Source organism: Halichoerus grypus, chromosome 10 (assembly GCF_964656455.1).
Source record: "Halichoerus grypus chromosome 10, mHalGry1.hap1.1, whole genome shotgun sequence".
Taxonomy (NCBI): domain Eukaryota; kingdom Metazoa; phylum Chordata; class Mammalia; order Carnivora; family Phocidae; genus Halichoerus; species Halichoerus grypus.
Window position 1 is genome coordinate 3,861,173 of NC_135721.1, and position 17,438 is coordinate 3,878,610.

At 49.3% G+C, this 17,438-nt stretch overlaps 1 protein-coding gene across 1 annotated transcript; it reads left to right on the forward strand.

Annotated features, from left to right (window-relative positions):
• The first annotated feature begins 11,429 nt into the window (after window positions 1-11,429).
• On the forward strand, window positions 11,430-14,332 carry SOX11 (SRY-box transcription factor 11). Its single transcript, XM_036096105.2, has one exon. It carries the CDS (start codon window positions 11,517-11,519, stop codon window positions 12,828-12,830), a length of 1,314 nt encoding a protein of 437 aa, XP_035951998.1. The 5' UTR covers window positions 11,430-11,516; the 3' UTR covers window positions 12,831-14,332.
• Window positions 14,333-17,438: the final 3,106 nt, after the last annotated feature.

The window sequence follows — 17,438 nt, forward strand, 5'->3', positions numbered from 1 at the left end:
TCCCAAGGACAGAACCATGGCTCATACAGGCTAAGTGTATGAGGCTGGTCTAAGTTTATAAATTTAGTAAATGGGGATCCCAAGCCATAAAGTCAGAACTTCTGATTCAAAATTGTGTGTGCTGAGTACTCTCAGCCCACACTCAGTATACACCAGAGTGTAATGTGCATGGAAATGTGCTTATAATGCTGTTTCTATCGCACCCAGAAAAGCAGTGTCTACCCCCTCTAAGTACACTGCAGAACATTTAGCACTGAAAATCTTGAATCAATAGTTCTGACTAGTTACTAAAGAGTATCGTTGTAAAGAGAATATGGTCTCTGATTTTTCTTAAATAATCAATCTGGATCCCACACATTGTCTTTGGATTTAAGGCGGATCACTTGGGGGGAGGGGCAGTATCATGATTCTCATATTTCGCTTCTGGAAAATATGATCAAGTTTAGATATGATTTATGTCAGTGGAGTAGGAGTTTTTATATCTACCATATACTTGAATATGTACTATAGACAGCTAACCATTTCTCTACAGGGAATAATAGGGCGCTGTAGCTAACATTAGCACAATACACAAACTACAGCTGAGGTAGCAGAGCTAGTAAATGCACGACCAGAAAATACTATAAATATCTTTCCTTTTATGTTTCAGATCCTATTCTTCACTGTTAGAACCAAAAATACACACACCAACATTCCACTCATGCTGTCATTTATTCACACAATACTATTAGATCTCTCATTGCTCTCTTCTTACAAGAGGGTAAACAGAGGCACACCATCCAGTATGGGGAATAACAGAGTTAGGGCCTGGGAAAAGTGCTAAATATGTGTGGACAAACTTGTCATTGCTCCCAGAAAAAGAGTGAGGGAGCTGAAGGACAAGACACATGCACGTCTCTGTGGGAGGACATGAAGCTATTTTAAACCTGTGGAATTATCACTATGGCCTCTCTAACTTAAGAATTCTACCCAGAGTCGGATCAAGCATGGATTTGTTCCCTGGATCCAGGGAGCACACTGTGGGGAGGGTGATGGCCGCCTGCACTTCCCTATTCACCCACTTCTTTATAGACTCACCTTGCAGACGCCTGCCTATTGCATAGGGTGATGGATGCTTCCTTCGGAAGGTCCTCAAGCTGCCCACTTTTGAGGTCTAAAAACCCTCAAATTCTATAATGACATGTGGCAGTAGATAAGGTTGTGTAGATCTTTACAGATTTCAAGGCCTTCTGGAATCTTGTTCCATAAGGGAAGGAGAAAGGGAAAAAGCATCAAAATACTAGAGTTCTGTTTCAGGAAAATACAAGAATGCATCTGAATACAATACATCCTGTCCTACACTGGCTTTTCCTCTAGGAGAATCCCTGTAAACTTATGCAAGAGAAAAAAAAAGACAACCAAAACAACAACAACAACAACAACAACAACAAAAAAGAAAAACGTGTAAGAGTGAATGCACTAAAATATTGGTGAGACATTGAAAACTGTGTTGCATGAGAAAGTAACAGACAAGTTCAAGGTGAAGAGTGTGGCCTGGGCTGTGAGCAAGGTCATCATAAGAGGCAGAAAAGGAACAATGAGTTGGCCAACAGGAAGTGTGTCCCCTTTCTTGCTCTTGAATTTTCTCTTTCCTTCTCTGGCCACTCTCTCAAAGTAATGTTGACCTCTGGGTCTTCTTCCTCATTTATTCATTTGCTCATCCTCTGAATGCCTACTAGGTGCCAGGCAGCTTGTCAGCTGGAGGGTAAGGGCAGTGGGAACCAAACACCCTCTGCCTTTAAGAGAATGCACGGTCAAGAAGGAGAATCTTCTCTTCCAGACACTATACGACTTTTATCATTCTACCTATACCACGCACCGTGACGGTGAGGACATTTGTAAGCTAAAATTCACACGGATTTTCCTGTCCTTGTCCTCTGTTCCTGTCTCCAAAATTCACCGGGGAAACTGGCTCGAGGGACCTCATTGTATAGTAGAGGGTTAGCACTGAAATCAGTCTTTATAAATAACCCAGAGGAACTTCCTTTCTGATAGACTCGGTCCCGCAAGTGTCTGCTAGAGCAGTGCATTTGTAAGCACTCCTGCAAGTGTCTGCAGATTCATCCTGCTCTACAGGACCCGTGGCACTGGGGAAGACTGGGGTGTACATGCCGGGAGGGCTGTCCTCGTGGCAAGCACCAAGTGCCACAGGGAGTGCCGTGGTGCAGAGACAGTTCACCTGCCAGGGGCAGTGTGGTCAAGAAACAGGATTAAAAACTGTTGTGTCCATGCACACCCCAAGAGCTGCCCCTCCACCCATGCCCCTCCCTGGAGCATCCAGGGAACAGGGTGAGAGATCATCACCTTGACAACATGGTTTATATTTCCAAACTTACTTACGTTCATTAAGGGATACCCTTCAGCCTGAATAAAAAGTCAAATAGTTCTTTTCCCATTCTCATCGTTTGGTGAGACCCTAAAGCTGAAAAGGGATAACATGGCGGTTGCACATGGCCGAGCTAGGACAAGCAGACAGGGCAGTGAAAGTCTGGCTACACGGTGGGCAACTAGACCCTTCCTTATCCACTGCTACTGACCAAGTGCCTGTGGAAGACCGGAAATCAACTGATGGGGGAAATTCTTTAGAGAGGCTATGTTAGAGAAGATGCTTTATGGTTCTTGGTCCCCCTCTGTCTTAGTTTTCTGGGGCTCATGTGTCAAAGGACCACACAACTGGCTGACTTAAACAGTGATTTCAGTCTGGAGGCCAGAAACCAGTGCTGCAAGATTGGGTCCTTCTGAGGACTGGGAAGGACAGTCTGTTCCTACCTGGATTGTCCATTTTCATCTGCATCCCATGCCTCCTCACTCTATCTTCTCTCTGTCTGTGTCTGCCTCTGTTCCAAATTTCTCTTTCTTATAAGAGCATCACATCAGTCATCTTGGATTAGAGCCCACCCAAATAACCAACCACCTTCTCAAAGGCCCCATCTCCAAATACAGTCTCATCTGGAAGTACTAGGGGTTAGGACTCTGATGTGTGAATCTTGGACAAACACAATTCAACCCTCAACACTCAGTTCTCTGGCTTCTAAAAAATCCATGTCCTTTCATATGCAAAACACATGCATCCTGTCCCCAAATCCCCAAAGTCTTAGCCTGCCCCAGCATCATCTGTCAATCCCAAATTCTATCTAAATATCATCTAGATCAGGTATGGGGGACACTCGAGGCAAATTCCTGTCCAGCTGCAAACCTCTGAAACCAGACAAATTATCTGCTTCCAAAGTACAATGGTGGAAGAGGCAAGGACAGACCTTCTCCCACTCCAAAGGGGAAAGGGGGTGTTGGTTGGAAACCTATCAGGGACAATTCCATTCAATTTTAAGGCTGGACAACAATCCTCTGCAGCTTGATGCTCTGCCCTTGGGTCCATTAGGCAGCACCTTCATCTTCTCTTCACCAGACTTCACCTTGTCTCAGAACAAAAGCTTCCAACCCTGAGCTTTGGGGTCCCAGCCTGGGTGGGAGCTCAGCAGAGGCTGAGGCACTGGGCAACTGACACATGACTCCTACCTAGAGAAGTGAGGGCCAGGGCTGTCTGGGGCAGCCCAGCAGAGTGAGCAGAGCGGGTTCTCCCAGAATCTCCTCGGGCAGGAGTTCCAGAAGCTTCTAGGAATCAGAGGGCCATGGAGGAAGAAGGCTGGAAGCATGCTCACTCCTGAGCAGAATGGATTTTATAGCTAGAGTCTTTGGCTCAGGTCCTGATCCCAGAGTCCTGGGATCAAGCCCCACATCGGGTTCCCTGCTCAGCGGGAAGCCTGCTTCTCCCTCTCCCACTCCCCCTGCTTGTGTTCCCTCTCTCGCTGTGTCTCTCTCTGTCAAATAAATAAATAAAAATCTTTAAAAAAGAGAGATGGGGAGAGGGGGAAGAGGAAAGGGGGAGAGGCAGGGGGAGGGAGGACAGGGAGAGAGGGGAAGAGAGAGGGGAGACGGAGGGAGAGAGAGCAAGGGAGAGAGAAAGGAAGGGAGAGGGAAGGGGAGAGAGGGGGTGAGGGAGAATGAAGGGGAGGTGGGTTTGACATGGGCTAGAGAAGAGAAAAGCAGCAGCTACCTAAGATCGGGAGTCAATGGAGGAAAGACTTGGCTGAGTGCCGGGCTCCCTCGGGGAAGGTAGAGATACAGCACTGGCCGCAGCTCATTGCTGAGTCAGAAGGAGTCATTGCTAGGACTTTGCCTCATCCCACCCAGAGGGGAAAGGATGCTGCATCTGACATCACTGGTCATCACCTTGTCGGCCAGGCCCATCCATAGGCACCTTCCTCCTGGAACTGTACCAACCACATCCCCGAAATCTACAGGACACTCACTGGCAAGATGGTCACGAGCCCCTAGGTGCCTCACCTTGGGGGACATCACCAAAGCTAATGACACAGTCGTAGCTCTGGATGGGCATGTTTTCTCTAAGAAGAGATTAAGATAGGGGCACCTGGGCGGCTCAGTCCATTAAGTGACCTACAGGGTTTCAGCTCAGGGTCCTGGAACTGAGCCCTACATCAGGCCCCACGCTCAGCAGGGAGTCTGCTTGTCCCTCTGTTCCTCCCTGCACCCCCCTCCCCCCGCTCATGCTCACCCTCTCCCCTCTCTCTCTCTTGCTCTCTCTCAAATAAATAAATAAAAATGAGATTTTATTTATTCATTTGCTAGAGAGAGCAAGCACAAGCAGCAGAGGGAGGAGCAGTCTCCCTGCCTGGGATCATGATCTGAGACGAAGGCAGACACTCAACAGACTGAGCCACCCAGGCGTCCCAAATTAATAAAAATCTTTTTTAAAGAGGGAAGACAATAAGATCTATCAATCAGAACAGTAGCCATGTGTAAAGAAATCAGATTTGGTGAATTTTTACATTGTACTTCCAAAATTGACTATCCGTTCCTTTTCATTTTGTACTCTTATAAACACGCATACACATATGCTCACGATCACACGTCCTCTTCTTGAGTGGGTGAGACTAAGGCACTGGTAGAAAAAGGAGCAGAGCCTCCAGGGGAGTGGTCTCCTCAACCCTGAGGAGGGAGGACAAGTGTCTTCTCCCTCCCTCTCTACACACTGCCACCCGAGGAAGTGCACGCAGCGTTTTTGGAGTGTGTATGTCTCTCATTTGTTCAGATGGCAAAGTGTTTTAGCATTAACACATAGGAGCCATCCCGCCAGCCCACCTCGCTGGTTGCCCGTCCGCTGGGGCGCAGGGTGTGAGGCTACGGGACTCCACGAGCAGGTGGCTCTCTGCATAAACTCCGAGGGCAGCTTAGGAGGATGGCAAACCTGGGTTTTTAGGAAACAGTTATTTACCTTTATTATTATTATTATTATTATTATTAAATCCCTGGGTGTCCAGTCAACAAACAAATGCTTTTTCTAGAACAGCGTCTCACCAAAAAAAAAAAAAAAAAAAAAAAAAAGTTGAAGTTGATTAATGTAAGTTTAATGAAAATAAGTTTTGTTTAAATTGCAAAAGCAACCGAGTTCTAACAAATGCCTAGCTAATAAGACCAGTGTGAACATGTGAAACAGCTTTATCTGGAACCACAAATATCCCTCCTGTAACTAGCTTGGTTTCATTTGTGTGTGGTGTGTGCGCCCAAGGTCATGATGCAAAAATGTATTTCATATGGCAGGTCACAGTCAAGATAAGTTTGAAAGCCACTCTGCTCGATGCTGCGCTGTCCTAATGCTCCTTTGTGCTTTTGTTAGTTGTGAAAGAGATAAAGCTAGAGAGGCAGAAAGAAGAGACGCATGCTTTGCTTACATTGCAAAGGGGAGTGGATTTTGTTCAAGGGTGAAGGGCTCCATTGAACATGAACTTGGGGAGTCATAAGGGCCAGGCTGCCTGTTGGAGCGAAGAGTCTGGTTGTGGTGTGGGAACTGGGAGTGTCTGTGGCTAAAATTCTGATAGTCTTGAGAAGAACCTCACTGCCCACAGGGATGGTAGAAACCAGCAGCCGCAACAGAATTCCGGGGCGCGTGGACAAACAGGAAAATTCACTCACCGGACATTTGCGGAACAGCTACTGTGCGCCAGGATCTGCTATAGGCATTGGACAAAGAAAGGTTAAAATAACAACGACGATAACATTCGTGGGCCGCTCACGACGCACAGGTGTGTTCTGAGCACCTGAGGCTGGAGGCACAGGTCTGGCCAGGATGTGGGGCCACGGGAGCGCTCGTGCGTCGCTGCTGGTACTGAAAAGGCTGCCGCCACTTGGGAAGAGAGTTTGCTGGTTGCTTACGAAATTAAATATACTCTTACCGTGGGATCCAGCAATTGTGCTCCTTGGTATTTACCCAATGAATCGAAAACTGAGGTCCACACAAAAACTCCATATGGATATTTATGGCGGCTTTACTCATAACTGTCAAAACTTGGAAGCGACCAAGATGCCCTTTAGTAGTTGAGCGGATAAATAAACTGTGGTCCATCCAGACAATGGAATATTACTCAGCAAACACACACGCAAAAGAGCTGTCAAGCCATGAAAAGACCTGGAGGAACCTTAAATACATATTTCTAAGTGAAAGAAGACAATTTGAAAAGGCTACACACTGCATGATTGAAACTAGAAGACATTCTGGAAAAGACACACACAAAAAAACTATGGAGACAGTAAAAAGATCAGTGGTTACCAGAGGTGGGGGTAGGCGGGGGGGATGATTTTTAGGGGGAGAACAAATGATATTTGGAGCAGTGCAAATACTCTGTATGATATGATAATGGTAGATACATACCATTATCCATTTGTCAAAACCTATAGAGTGTACAATACCGGGAGAGTGAGTCCTGGTGTAAACTGCAGGCTGTGGGTAATTATGATGTGTCAATGCAGGTTCACAAATTTTAGCTAATTTACCCCTCTAGTAGGGTGTGTCCATGGAAGGGAGGAAGGAAGGGAGGGAGGGAAGGAGGGAAGGAGGGAGGGAGGGAGGGAGGGAGAGAACGGACAGATGGACAGATGGACACTGCAACTGGAATTTTCAATCCAAAGCAGAACATACTAGAGTCTTAGAACACCCAAGCCACTGCTATTCAAACTTCAATAATGTCTCATTAATAGGTAAATTCAGTGGGTTTTAAGCAACATTGTTTAAAGAAATGGAATAGAAAGTAGCCTGAATTATACTTAATAAGGAGAGATATTCATTTGTGTCACTTTGGTTTCTGCTTTGTATGTGTATAACTTGTGCGCTCATCAGGATGTAAAATTATGTTTTAAAAGTTTCAGGTCCTTGCCCTGTGCCCTTCTGTCGTGCCTTAATGAAGCATACTCTCAGGCTGGGTGATTCAGAGATTAAATGAAGGAGAATATCAGCGAGATTATTTTAGCAACTTTAAAGTGCGTCCTGATGAACCAAACAGGTAGTGACAGTCATTGGCAGCCTCTGTGTCGAGGGGAGGGGCAGCAGGTGCTTAGAAGCCCTCCCAGCATTGTACCTGGGTCTAAATGCAATGCAGGAGATCAAGATGCAAAGACCAGGTGAAAAGAAAGTTCTAGGTGGATAGAATAAAATGCCAAGGCCCTAAAGCACCATGGGAACAATAGGGCAAAACACGGTCTGGAGAGTCAGGTGAGTTCAATTTATATCCATTACCACGTGTGAGGACACCTACAAGGGGGATCCTCGGTAGACAGAAGATCTACAGATCAAACTTGGGATCCAGGTCTGAGGCGGAGATACAGACAGGTAGCTGCACTGGGAGTGGGGGAGCTCATTTCAGGAGAGTAAATCAAGAGAGAAGACATGGAAAGAATGGTCCTGCACAGCATCATTTCAGCAAGGGAGAAACGCATGTAGTCAGAGCACTTTTAAAACTGATATGTTCAATTTAATGAGTCAAATATTTACCCAGTGATATTTTTAGTGTATTATTTGCCTAGAGAAATGTTTCTTGTTCACAGGGGAAAGGAACGTTTCATATGTATTCTGATTGTGTTCTCATAATTTTGAGAGATTTTCGTAGAATATCTTACCCCCTTACATAATAGTGCTTAAAAATGAAGGGTCTTCTTTGTAAAGATGCATTTGTAAAAGACAATAATAACCATAAAATTAGTCATGTGTAGCTCTAATCAAATGTAAATCTTAAGACTCTGAGCTTGAATTATATCTCCAACAATGTGTACAATTAGCAGGAAAATCGTGTATCTTGCTTATAAATATATAAATATTCACACATATATGAAATGTATACTGGCTATAAAAAAGATGACCCCTAGGCCTAATCGTGATATACATTCTGTGGTTTTAAAAATATCAGGTAAGTTTCCATTTAATTAAATTAGACTTTCAGGAGATGTAGGTATCCTTACAGAGGGCCACATTTTCCATTTGTTAGCCTAAAACTCCTTTAAATAGTTGGTTATTGCTGATGTTGCAAACGTCTATTTTTTATGCCTGTAAGAAGCATGAAGGTCTCAAACACATTCTTATTTCCTTCTTTTAAAACTTTTCCTTAGAAAGTGAAGAAAGAAGAAAGAAAGAAAGAAAGAAAGAAAGAAAGAAAGAAAGAAAGAAAGAAAGAAAGAAAGAAAAAGAAAGAAAGAAAGAAAAGAAAGAAAGGAAGGAAGGAAGAAAAAAGTATACAGATGAATTATTTAGTTGTCTTTTCCTTTCCCCCCTCCAAGTCCTCACTAAACTCAGGAACATTGAATAGGTGGGGTAGATCATGTTACAAAATAGCAATCTAGGTAATACTGTCTGAAAATTCTTACCTTGTATATGGAATAGAGAGGGAGGAACCTGCTCCAGGACATTCCTGTGCAAGCCCCCATGCCTGCCTTACCTCCTCCAACCTGTGCAGTGTGTTGATTGAAAGACCCACTGAGTCAAAGCACTGACCTCTCATCATCCCAGCCCGCCCGCTCACACTAATAAACAAACCGTGGTACTCTGGCTTTCTCTTCTCCAAAGATGACCCATCTTTCTCAGAACAGAAATTATGTTTCTTATCTGGAAGGGTAAATATTAGCTTCTATTTCCTCTCAGAAGATCATGGCCCTCAGAGAATAAACCCATTATTTTCCAGCTTTATTGTACTCCCCTAATTCTCATTCTAAAGTTAAACATGATTTTTGCTATGGAGTGAAAAGGCAAACAAATATTGAATTTGCTGAAGATTTTCAAATGCATTCTCTTTCAAAGTCTAAAATACTAGATGCCCTCATAGTTTGCATGAAAATAATGCAACTGAGCTAAATTATTTCAAGCCTTCTGGCTAGAGTATGGATGTGTCCTGTGCTGGGGGAAGAGCAGTGTGGATCCACCATTCCATCCACCCACCCTCCTGTGGTGTGCCTCTCGTAGCTGGAACGGCTGGGAAATGTGTGACATGAGCCAGGAAGGGGACGCAGTGCTTGCCTTGTGGGAGTGAATATGAATTTTCACACACCGCCTTTGGGTTTTATACCTCTCCAGACTTCAGGTCACCCGGTATGCATGGCTGTAAATTCCTCTCGTTCCTATGGTTCCAAAAAATAAATCGCCAGCACGACCGGCCTGAATGTCACAAGTACTGGATGCAGTATTTTCCTTTAGGATGCAAAAGGTGGGGGAGGGTACGGCGATGGTGATATATATATTATACATATGATGGTCTGTGAAAAATGTGAAAACGTGGTACCATTTTATGTATTAAAGACATCAGAAAGCTGCAATGCTTGGATAATGCAGTATTATTTGCAGGAAGGGAACCTGGAAGGAAGCCGGTTTGGGTAATTTTTACTAGTCCTAAGCGGCCGACTTCTCTTGTGAAACACTCTGGGCAGTATCTTGGGAATTACTCAAAGTTGCCAGATCCCCAGTGCTGGAGGGTGTGAAGCCAGTGATGACGACAGACAATGAATAGGAAGCGGCGGTTTTCTTTTCATTCCCCCCCCCCCTCCATAATATCCACAGATGGGTAACAGCGACTAAATAAAGAAACACAAAGAAAAACGGGTTTCCAAGTAGCACAGCAGGATCGACCGGGCATGGGGCTGCTTCAGTAAGCCAGCCTGATCTCTCCGTCGCTGTTCTAAGAGCAGTCCGTCCCACCTTTCCACAGATACAGGACGTCCTTCCACTCCAAAGTTGGGATGCACCTTGTTTTCTCTTTGGTCCAGGTCGTTAACTACAATAGCGAATGCCCCAGAAGGCATGCTTGCTCCTTGCTAGATTTTTCAGGATGATGCCGCCTAGGAGGGCGCTGGTGACCCAGAGGGGGAGGGGACAAAGAGGAAGAGGGGGAATGGGAAGGAGTTGGGGGGGACAGCCCGGGGGAGGGGGCGAGCCGGAGACGCGGCGGGCAAGAGACGCATGGGCGGGGCCGTGGCGAAGCTAGCCGGTCCCAGGACCGGGTTTAGAACCAACCTCCGGAGGGCCAGATTGAACGCAAGGACCCGGCCCCAGCCAAACCCCACAGACCGTTACTCCGGCCTCGGCCTGGGGCCGGACGCACGCGGGCAGGGCGCCGCCAAACCCGCCCGCTGCGTCCCAGATCGCCTCCGAAGGGGGAAAACAGACGGAGAAAAAGGCCAAAACAGAAAATGCAGACGGGGGAGGCAGAAGGAAGCCATTCGGGCTTTATATGGATTTCTTTGCCTTAGAAAAAGGGAGAAAGGGAAAAAGGAGGAGAGAGCCCACGTGCCCGGGAGGTGTTGTGTTAAAGCGCCACCTTCCGTCGGCCGGGGCGCGGCGGGCTCCCCTGGCGGGCTCGGGCGCGCGCGGCACCGGGAAGCAGCTGCACCCACCCGGGGGCGCGCCGGGCGGCACCCGCCCGCTCCGGCTGCGCGCGCGCCCGAGTGTGTGCACCGGGAGAGCGGGCGCGCCGGGTCGGCTCGCTCGGACGGGCCTCCCGGGGACCCGGCATAAAGGGGCGCCGGACCTGGCCGGACTAGCCCGGTTCGCCGCGGTGCAGTGCGTGGCTCCCGGGCATCCCGGGGAGAGGCGCATCTGTGCACACACGCGGATTTTTAAAAAATAACATATTTCCAGACGTGCCTCCCCCCACCCCCCATCTTTGCAAAGCAGCCCGGAGGGCGGGGGAGGGGGTGTGGCCGAGGAGTTAATAAAGGGAGATGGGCGGAGCCGGCCCCCAGCCATTGGCTGGCCCGCGGAGTGATGTCACCCATATGACACCCTGATAACTAGTTGGGAGAGAGCCCTCAACTTTTTGCAGAAGGAGCGCGCGCGCCTGGGAGTGCTCGGGGTCCGGCGCTTGCGGCGGGAGCCACGAGCCGGAGAGAGAGGGGTCCCGGGCTGCCTCGACCGCCGCCGCCTCTCCCGTCGCAGCTTCCCGCGCGCCGGCGGCCGTCGCCGCCGCAGCCGCCGCAGCCGCTGTGTGCAGCCTGGAAGGGGGGGCGGGGGGGAGGGGGGGAGCCGCGGACGCGGGGTACCGAGGACTTTGCAACTTGCCCGGGAAGGTGGAGGGGCGAGAGGGGGAGGGGGACCTCCGCACGAGACCGAGCGGCCCGGGTTGGAGCGCCCAGCCCCGCGGCGGATCATGGTGCAGCAGGCGGAGAGCTTGGAAGCGGAGAGCAACCTGCCCCGGGAGGCGCTGGACACGGAGGAGGGCGAATTCATGGCTTGCAGCCCGGTGGCCCTGGACGAGAGCGACCCGGACTGGTGCAAGACGGCGTCGGGCCACATCAAGCGGCCGATGAACGCCTTCATGGTGTGGTCCAAGATCGAGCGCAGGAAGATCATGGAGCAGTCTCCGGACATGCATAACGCCGAGATCTCCAAGAGGCTGGGCAAGCGGTGGAAAATGCTGAAGGACAGCGAGAAGATCCCGTTCATCCGGGAGGCGGAGCGGCTGCGGCTCAAGCACATGGCCGACTACCCCGACTACAAGTACCGGCCCCGGAAAAAGCCCAAAATGGACCCCTCGGCGAAGCCCAGCGCCAGCCAGAGCCCCGAGAAGAGCGCGGCGGGCGGCGGCGGCGCGGCGGGCGCCAAGACCTCCAAGGGCTCCGGCAAGAAATGCGGCAAGCTCAAGGCCCCCGCGGCGCCCGCGGCCGGCGGCGCCAAGGCCGGCGCGGGCAAGGCGGCCCAGCCCGGGGACCTGGGCGGCGCGGGCGACGACTGCGTGCTCGGCAGCCTGCGCGTGAGCGGCGCGGGCGGCGGCGGCGGCGGCGGCGCGGGCAAGACGGTCAAGTGTGTGTTCCTGGACGAGGACGACGAGGACGACGAGGACGACGACGAGCTGCAGCTGCGGATCAAGCAGGAGGCGGACGAGGACGACGACGAGCCGCCGCACCAGCAGCTCCTGCAGCCGCCGGGCCAGCAGCCGCCGCAGCTGCTGAGACGCTACAACGTCGCCAAAGTGCCCGCCAGCCCCACGCTGAGCAGTGCGGCCGAGTCCCCCGAGGGCGCGAGCCTGTACGACGAGGTGCGGGCCGGCGCGACCTCGGGCGCCGGCGGCGGCAGCCGGCTCTACTACAGCTTCAAGAACATCACCAAGCAGCAGCCGCCGCCGCTGGCGCAGCCCGCGCTCTCGCCCGCGTCCTCGCGCTCCGTCTCCACCTCGTCCAGCAGCAGCGGGAGCAGCGGCGCCGAGGACGCCGACGACCTGATGTTCGACCTGAGCCTGAATTTCTCCCAAAGCGCGCACAGCGCCAGCGAGCAGCAGCTGGGGGGCGGCGCGGCGGCCGGGAACCTGTCCCTGTCTCTGGTGGATAAGGATTTGGATTCGTTCAGCGAGGGCAGCCTGGGCTCCCATTTCGAGTTCCCCGACTACTGCACGCCCGAGCTGAGCGAGATGATCGCGGGGGACTGGCTGGAGGCGAACTTCTCCGACCTGGTGTTCACGTATTGAGAGGGGCGCCCCGCTTCTCGCTCTTTCTCTCCGCGGGGTGCAGAGCAGGGTTCCTCGGGAGGAAGTCGTGGTGGTCATGATGATGATGATGATGATGATGGTGGTGTCGATGGTGTTGATGGTGGTGGTGGTAGGGTGGAGGGGAGACAAGAAGATGCTGATCTTGATATGATGTCGTGACACAAAGAAATTGGAAAAGATGATGAAAATGTTGTTGGAGTTAAAGTGAAATGAGTAGTTTTAAAACATTTTTCCTGTCCTTTTTTTGCTCCCCTCCCTTCCTTTATCGTGTCTCAAGGTAGTTGCATACCTAGTCTGGAGTTGTGATTTTTTCCCCAAAAATGTGTTTTTGTAATTACTACTTCTTTTTCCTGAAATTCGTGATTGCAACAAAGGCGGAGGGGAACAGGGCGGGGGAGGGGAGGGAGGACCCGCTCCGGAAGGCGCTGTTTGAAGCTTGTCGGTCTTTGAAGTCTGGAAGACGTCTGGAGAGGACCTTTTGGCAGCACAACCGTTACGCTAGGGAGTTGGTTGGAGATTTTTTTTTTTCTTAAGAGATCTTAAAGAACTGGTGATTTTTTAAAAAAAAAAAAAACAACAAACACAAAAACAAAAAAGGGACCATTGCAACTTTTTTATTTTATTTTATTTTTTTGGAGGGAGAAAACTGATGTCTTCTATGCATCCGATTCTTAACAAAACTGCAGGGAGCTTGAAAAAATGCAGACTGTACAAACGCTCACAAAAAAAAAAAAAACAAAAAAACTGTGAACTGACTTAAGATCAGAGTTTACTTTTCAGATCAAATTGTTTATGGTTTTACAAATGTGATTTCTACTTGCCAACTTTTTTTTTGTAACTTGTTCCCTTATACCTCCTTGATTGAATACCAGACAGCCTAGACCTCAGTACAAAAGGTATTGAAACATTTTTGATACATAACAGACCTCAGTCTTTTTTAAAAATTAATATATTTTCAGGCGTATTTTTGTACAGTGAAAAGGGAACATTCTTGCTGTGTTTTTTCAGTAAGACTTTCAGGCACTTCTTCCCTTTTGATTTTTTTCCTCTGTTTTTTTTTGTTTTGTTTTGTTTTTTGGGTTTTTTGTTTTTTGTTTTTTGTTTTTTTTAAGCATGCAAGTATGTTGGTACGTGATGTCCTGGTTTAAAAAGGATTAAAATTTTTAAGTAATCCTTGCATCTAAAGGCCTTGTGGTTTAAAAAAAAAAAGCAAACTTTTTTTTGTACAGCTATAGTAGAGATTTGTTCAATATTTGTAGGTAAAGATTTATTGAAAATGGTGATATAGACCTCAGAGCTGTTATCTTAGTTTAAAGATTGTATATGTACTGTACTATACTAGGACTTTATGTATCTCATACGCTGTGATATGTGGATGGGGCCCCAGATGGAAGGTTTGAAACTGGATTCTCGATTTTTAGCTAAAAAAGAAAAAAAAAAAGGCACATAGTTTAAAAAGTTTCTCATTTTGTGCAATATAATCTAAATAAAGTACAGACCATCTGCATATTTTGTAGCAAATGGTGGCAAAGCAGACTCAATGCACTGTCGACATCATTGCCTGTTTTTTTTTTTTTTTTTTTTTTTTGTGCTGGAAGTCTGTATCCTGACAATTTTAATAAATCAGCTGGAACTGATAGAAACGCGCATCGCCAATAGTCTCTATAGAAGTCAAACTGGAGGTCGTGTTGTCGCAGCTCAGTGACGAGGCTGTTGTGTGCGCGGGTGGGAGGTGGGGGTTAGGCTGGAAAGTGTTCAATTGGCAGGCCGATTTCTTTTTCCTCTGCCTTCCGTGGCTAGTTATTGAAAACGAGGGAGGAGGATTCTTTCTCTGCCTTCCCTTTCCTCCCCCCGCCCCCCCATTTCCTTTCTCACCTCCTCCTCCACTCCCACTCTCTCTCCACCCATCCTGGCTGGCGGGCGGGCGGGCAGCGCCGAGAAGCTCGGGGAGCCGGCCGGGGAGGGGCGGGCTCGGCGAGGACGCGGTGCCAGCGCGCGCGGTCAGTGTCCCGCGCTTGCCGGGGGTGTGCGTTCTCTGCTCCGGGCTGTGTCCCGGCTGCGCGTCGCGGTGCCAGCCGCCCTCGGGTAGCCAGCACTCGGGGCGCTCTGATCCCCGCCGCTCCCCCTTAGAGGGTGGGGACAGCCGTTTCCAGTTTTGAATTTTTTCCCCCTAACGCTGCATCTCCGTGTGTGCGCAGAGGTAGATGCTGTGGGGAGCGAGGCCACAGTTCTGGATCTCGAGTGGCGACGGGGGCCAGGAAGAGGTTGTCGGTGTCCGTCTCTTACCGATCTGTCGGGGCCGGCGGGGCGGCGGGGCGGCGGGAGGAACATGGCACCGCCGCCGCGATCCGAGCCGCGGCCACCAGGGTGTCGGTGGGGCGGCGGAGGCACAGAGGGCGCGGCCTGCGGCGGTGGGGCCCGGAGGCGCGCGGGGACACCGCACTGGTGCCCCGAGGCCCGCAGGGTGGGGGGGGGAAAGCGAACGGGGGGTGGGCGGGGAGGCGCCGCCGCACCCGCGTAGTCTGCGCCCTCGCGCGCGCGCCGGCTCCCGGGCCGCCCCGGAACGTGCCTGCGGGCGGGCCGCCTGTGGTAAGGGGCTTCGGCTGCTCCGTCCTTCTTCCCCAACTGCCTTTCCAGGGTTCCGGCCGCGGCGGCGCGGGCGGGATCCCCATCCCGCGCGCGCCCCCTGCTCGCCGGGGACCGTTTGCCCGCCCCCCTCCCTTTCCTCCGCTCTCCTTTCCCGAGACCCGGCCTGAGCCCGAGCCCTCGCGGCCGGCCCTGGCTGCGGCCCCCCTCCCGTGCCTTCTGCCCCTCTTTCCCGGGGGGCCGCGCCGAGGGGGGCGGGGAGGCCTCGGGGGGCCCGGCGCGCCCGCCGTCCAGCCCCACCTCCGAGCTGCGGCGCCTGCGGTGGGGGAGGTTTGCAGCGGCTTGATTGCAACTCAGTGCAAAATCACCACAACCCTTTTTCTAACCTACCGACATGATTTACCAAGGCTCGGCCTCCATTTTTGCTGAGATTTGGCGAGACCAAATGCGTGCGTCGGCACGGCACCGGGAACGGCTAGGCCAGGGGGCCCCGCACCCGCCCGGGCTCCCCTCCCACTTGTCCTCGGCCCCTCTCCTCCGCGCCGCGAGCTGCGGCCTCCCCCAGCCTCCCTCCGGCCCGGCGAGCCTCCACCCCAGCCCCCAGCCCTGGGATGCGAATCCAACCGGCTTCTGCTACAGACGGACCGATTTCTGTGGCTTTTTCCTTTCGATGAACCATCAGATTTCAGTAGTACACTTGGGAAAAGGAAGGGCTGATGGTGTTAACAAGGTTCTCAATATAGAACTGGATTTCTGGAGTTGTTTACCTTTTTTTTTTTCTTTCTTTCTTTCAAAATGATAGACTAATGTAGTCATTGGTCGGACATTTATTTTAGCCACGAATAATTGAACCAGCGGTTTACAATTGACAATTCTCTGTGCTGGTGGTTTTACGTGGCGGCCCTCTGCTGCAGTCCTGAAACTTGTTGAAAACACAAACCCATTTATAAGACTGAGTCTATGTATTTTGAAAATCTGAAAACTTGGCATGTATTTTATGTTTTAATCATAGATGAATCTTGGACATTTTTTGTGGTGAGGTAGAAACTTTAAGTAAATTAATAACATAATTGGCCTCGGGATGGAAACAAATAGTCTTGATTTAATAATAATATTTTTTTTAAAAGCTCTGTAGCTAAGTTCTTGAGAGTAAAATAAAAGAAAAATAGATGGTCAGCGAACTAAATTAAAAACCTGTTAGAACTCAGGACAGGCGCTTGGATGCGCTTTTAACCATATTTAAGGCTGTTTTGATGAATGCATTGTGAAAATCATTCTTAATGAATTCTTTATTGAATGTCTAAAACATAATATAATACACAGGTATTCTTGCCACTGGATAGTCTTCAATAAAAGTTTAATTGCATTTTTTTTTTTTTTTTTGGTCTCTTAAGTAAGTCTTATTTTTAACTAAGCATTGACAGAATATCTTAAAATGGTAACATGGGGGTGGGGGGTGGGCGCTGAGAGCGCCGCAGCCCAGCCAGTGGGTATCCTGCTGTTTATAACTAGTTCACAGACTTTGATGATGGCATTTTGGTAAGATTTCCAACTGTAAGACCTTAAACCAGCATTCTCTTATTAATTCTTTAAACTGTGGAAATAATCTTCCAGTTCTTACACTCTGATATGCATCCCTTTTATTAAAAAAAAATAACGCTAATAAAAGGCAGTGTATTTAAACTGTGCTTTGCAAATATTATGTATGTTATGAATGACTACAGTCACAGGGCAAATTATTTGTAGAATGATTATCCTTTAGCTAGAGAAAGATCATTACAACCCTTTTGGGCAGAGATGTTTCTTTGTAATGTTAATCAAGGGGAAGTGATTTTAATATGCATGCGTATAGCAGTCAGGAGGATTTAGTTGTTTTTATGTTATTTTTATTTTTTGAAAAAGAGAAAGACTCAAAAGGCAAAACTTGTCTTTCTCTTCTCTGGGAGTTGAAACCATCCTCATTTGATATTGGTCCAGTAAAAGAAATTTACATTTCTTTTT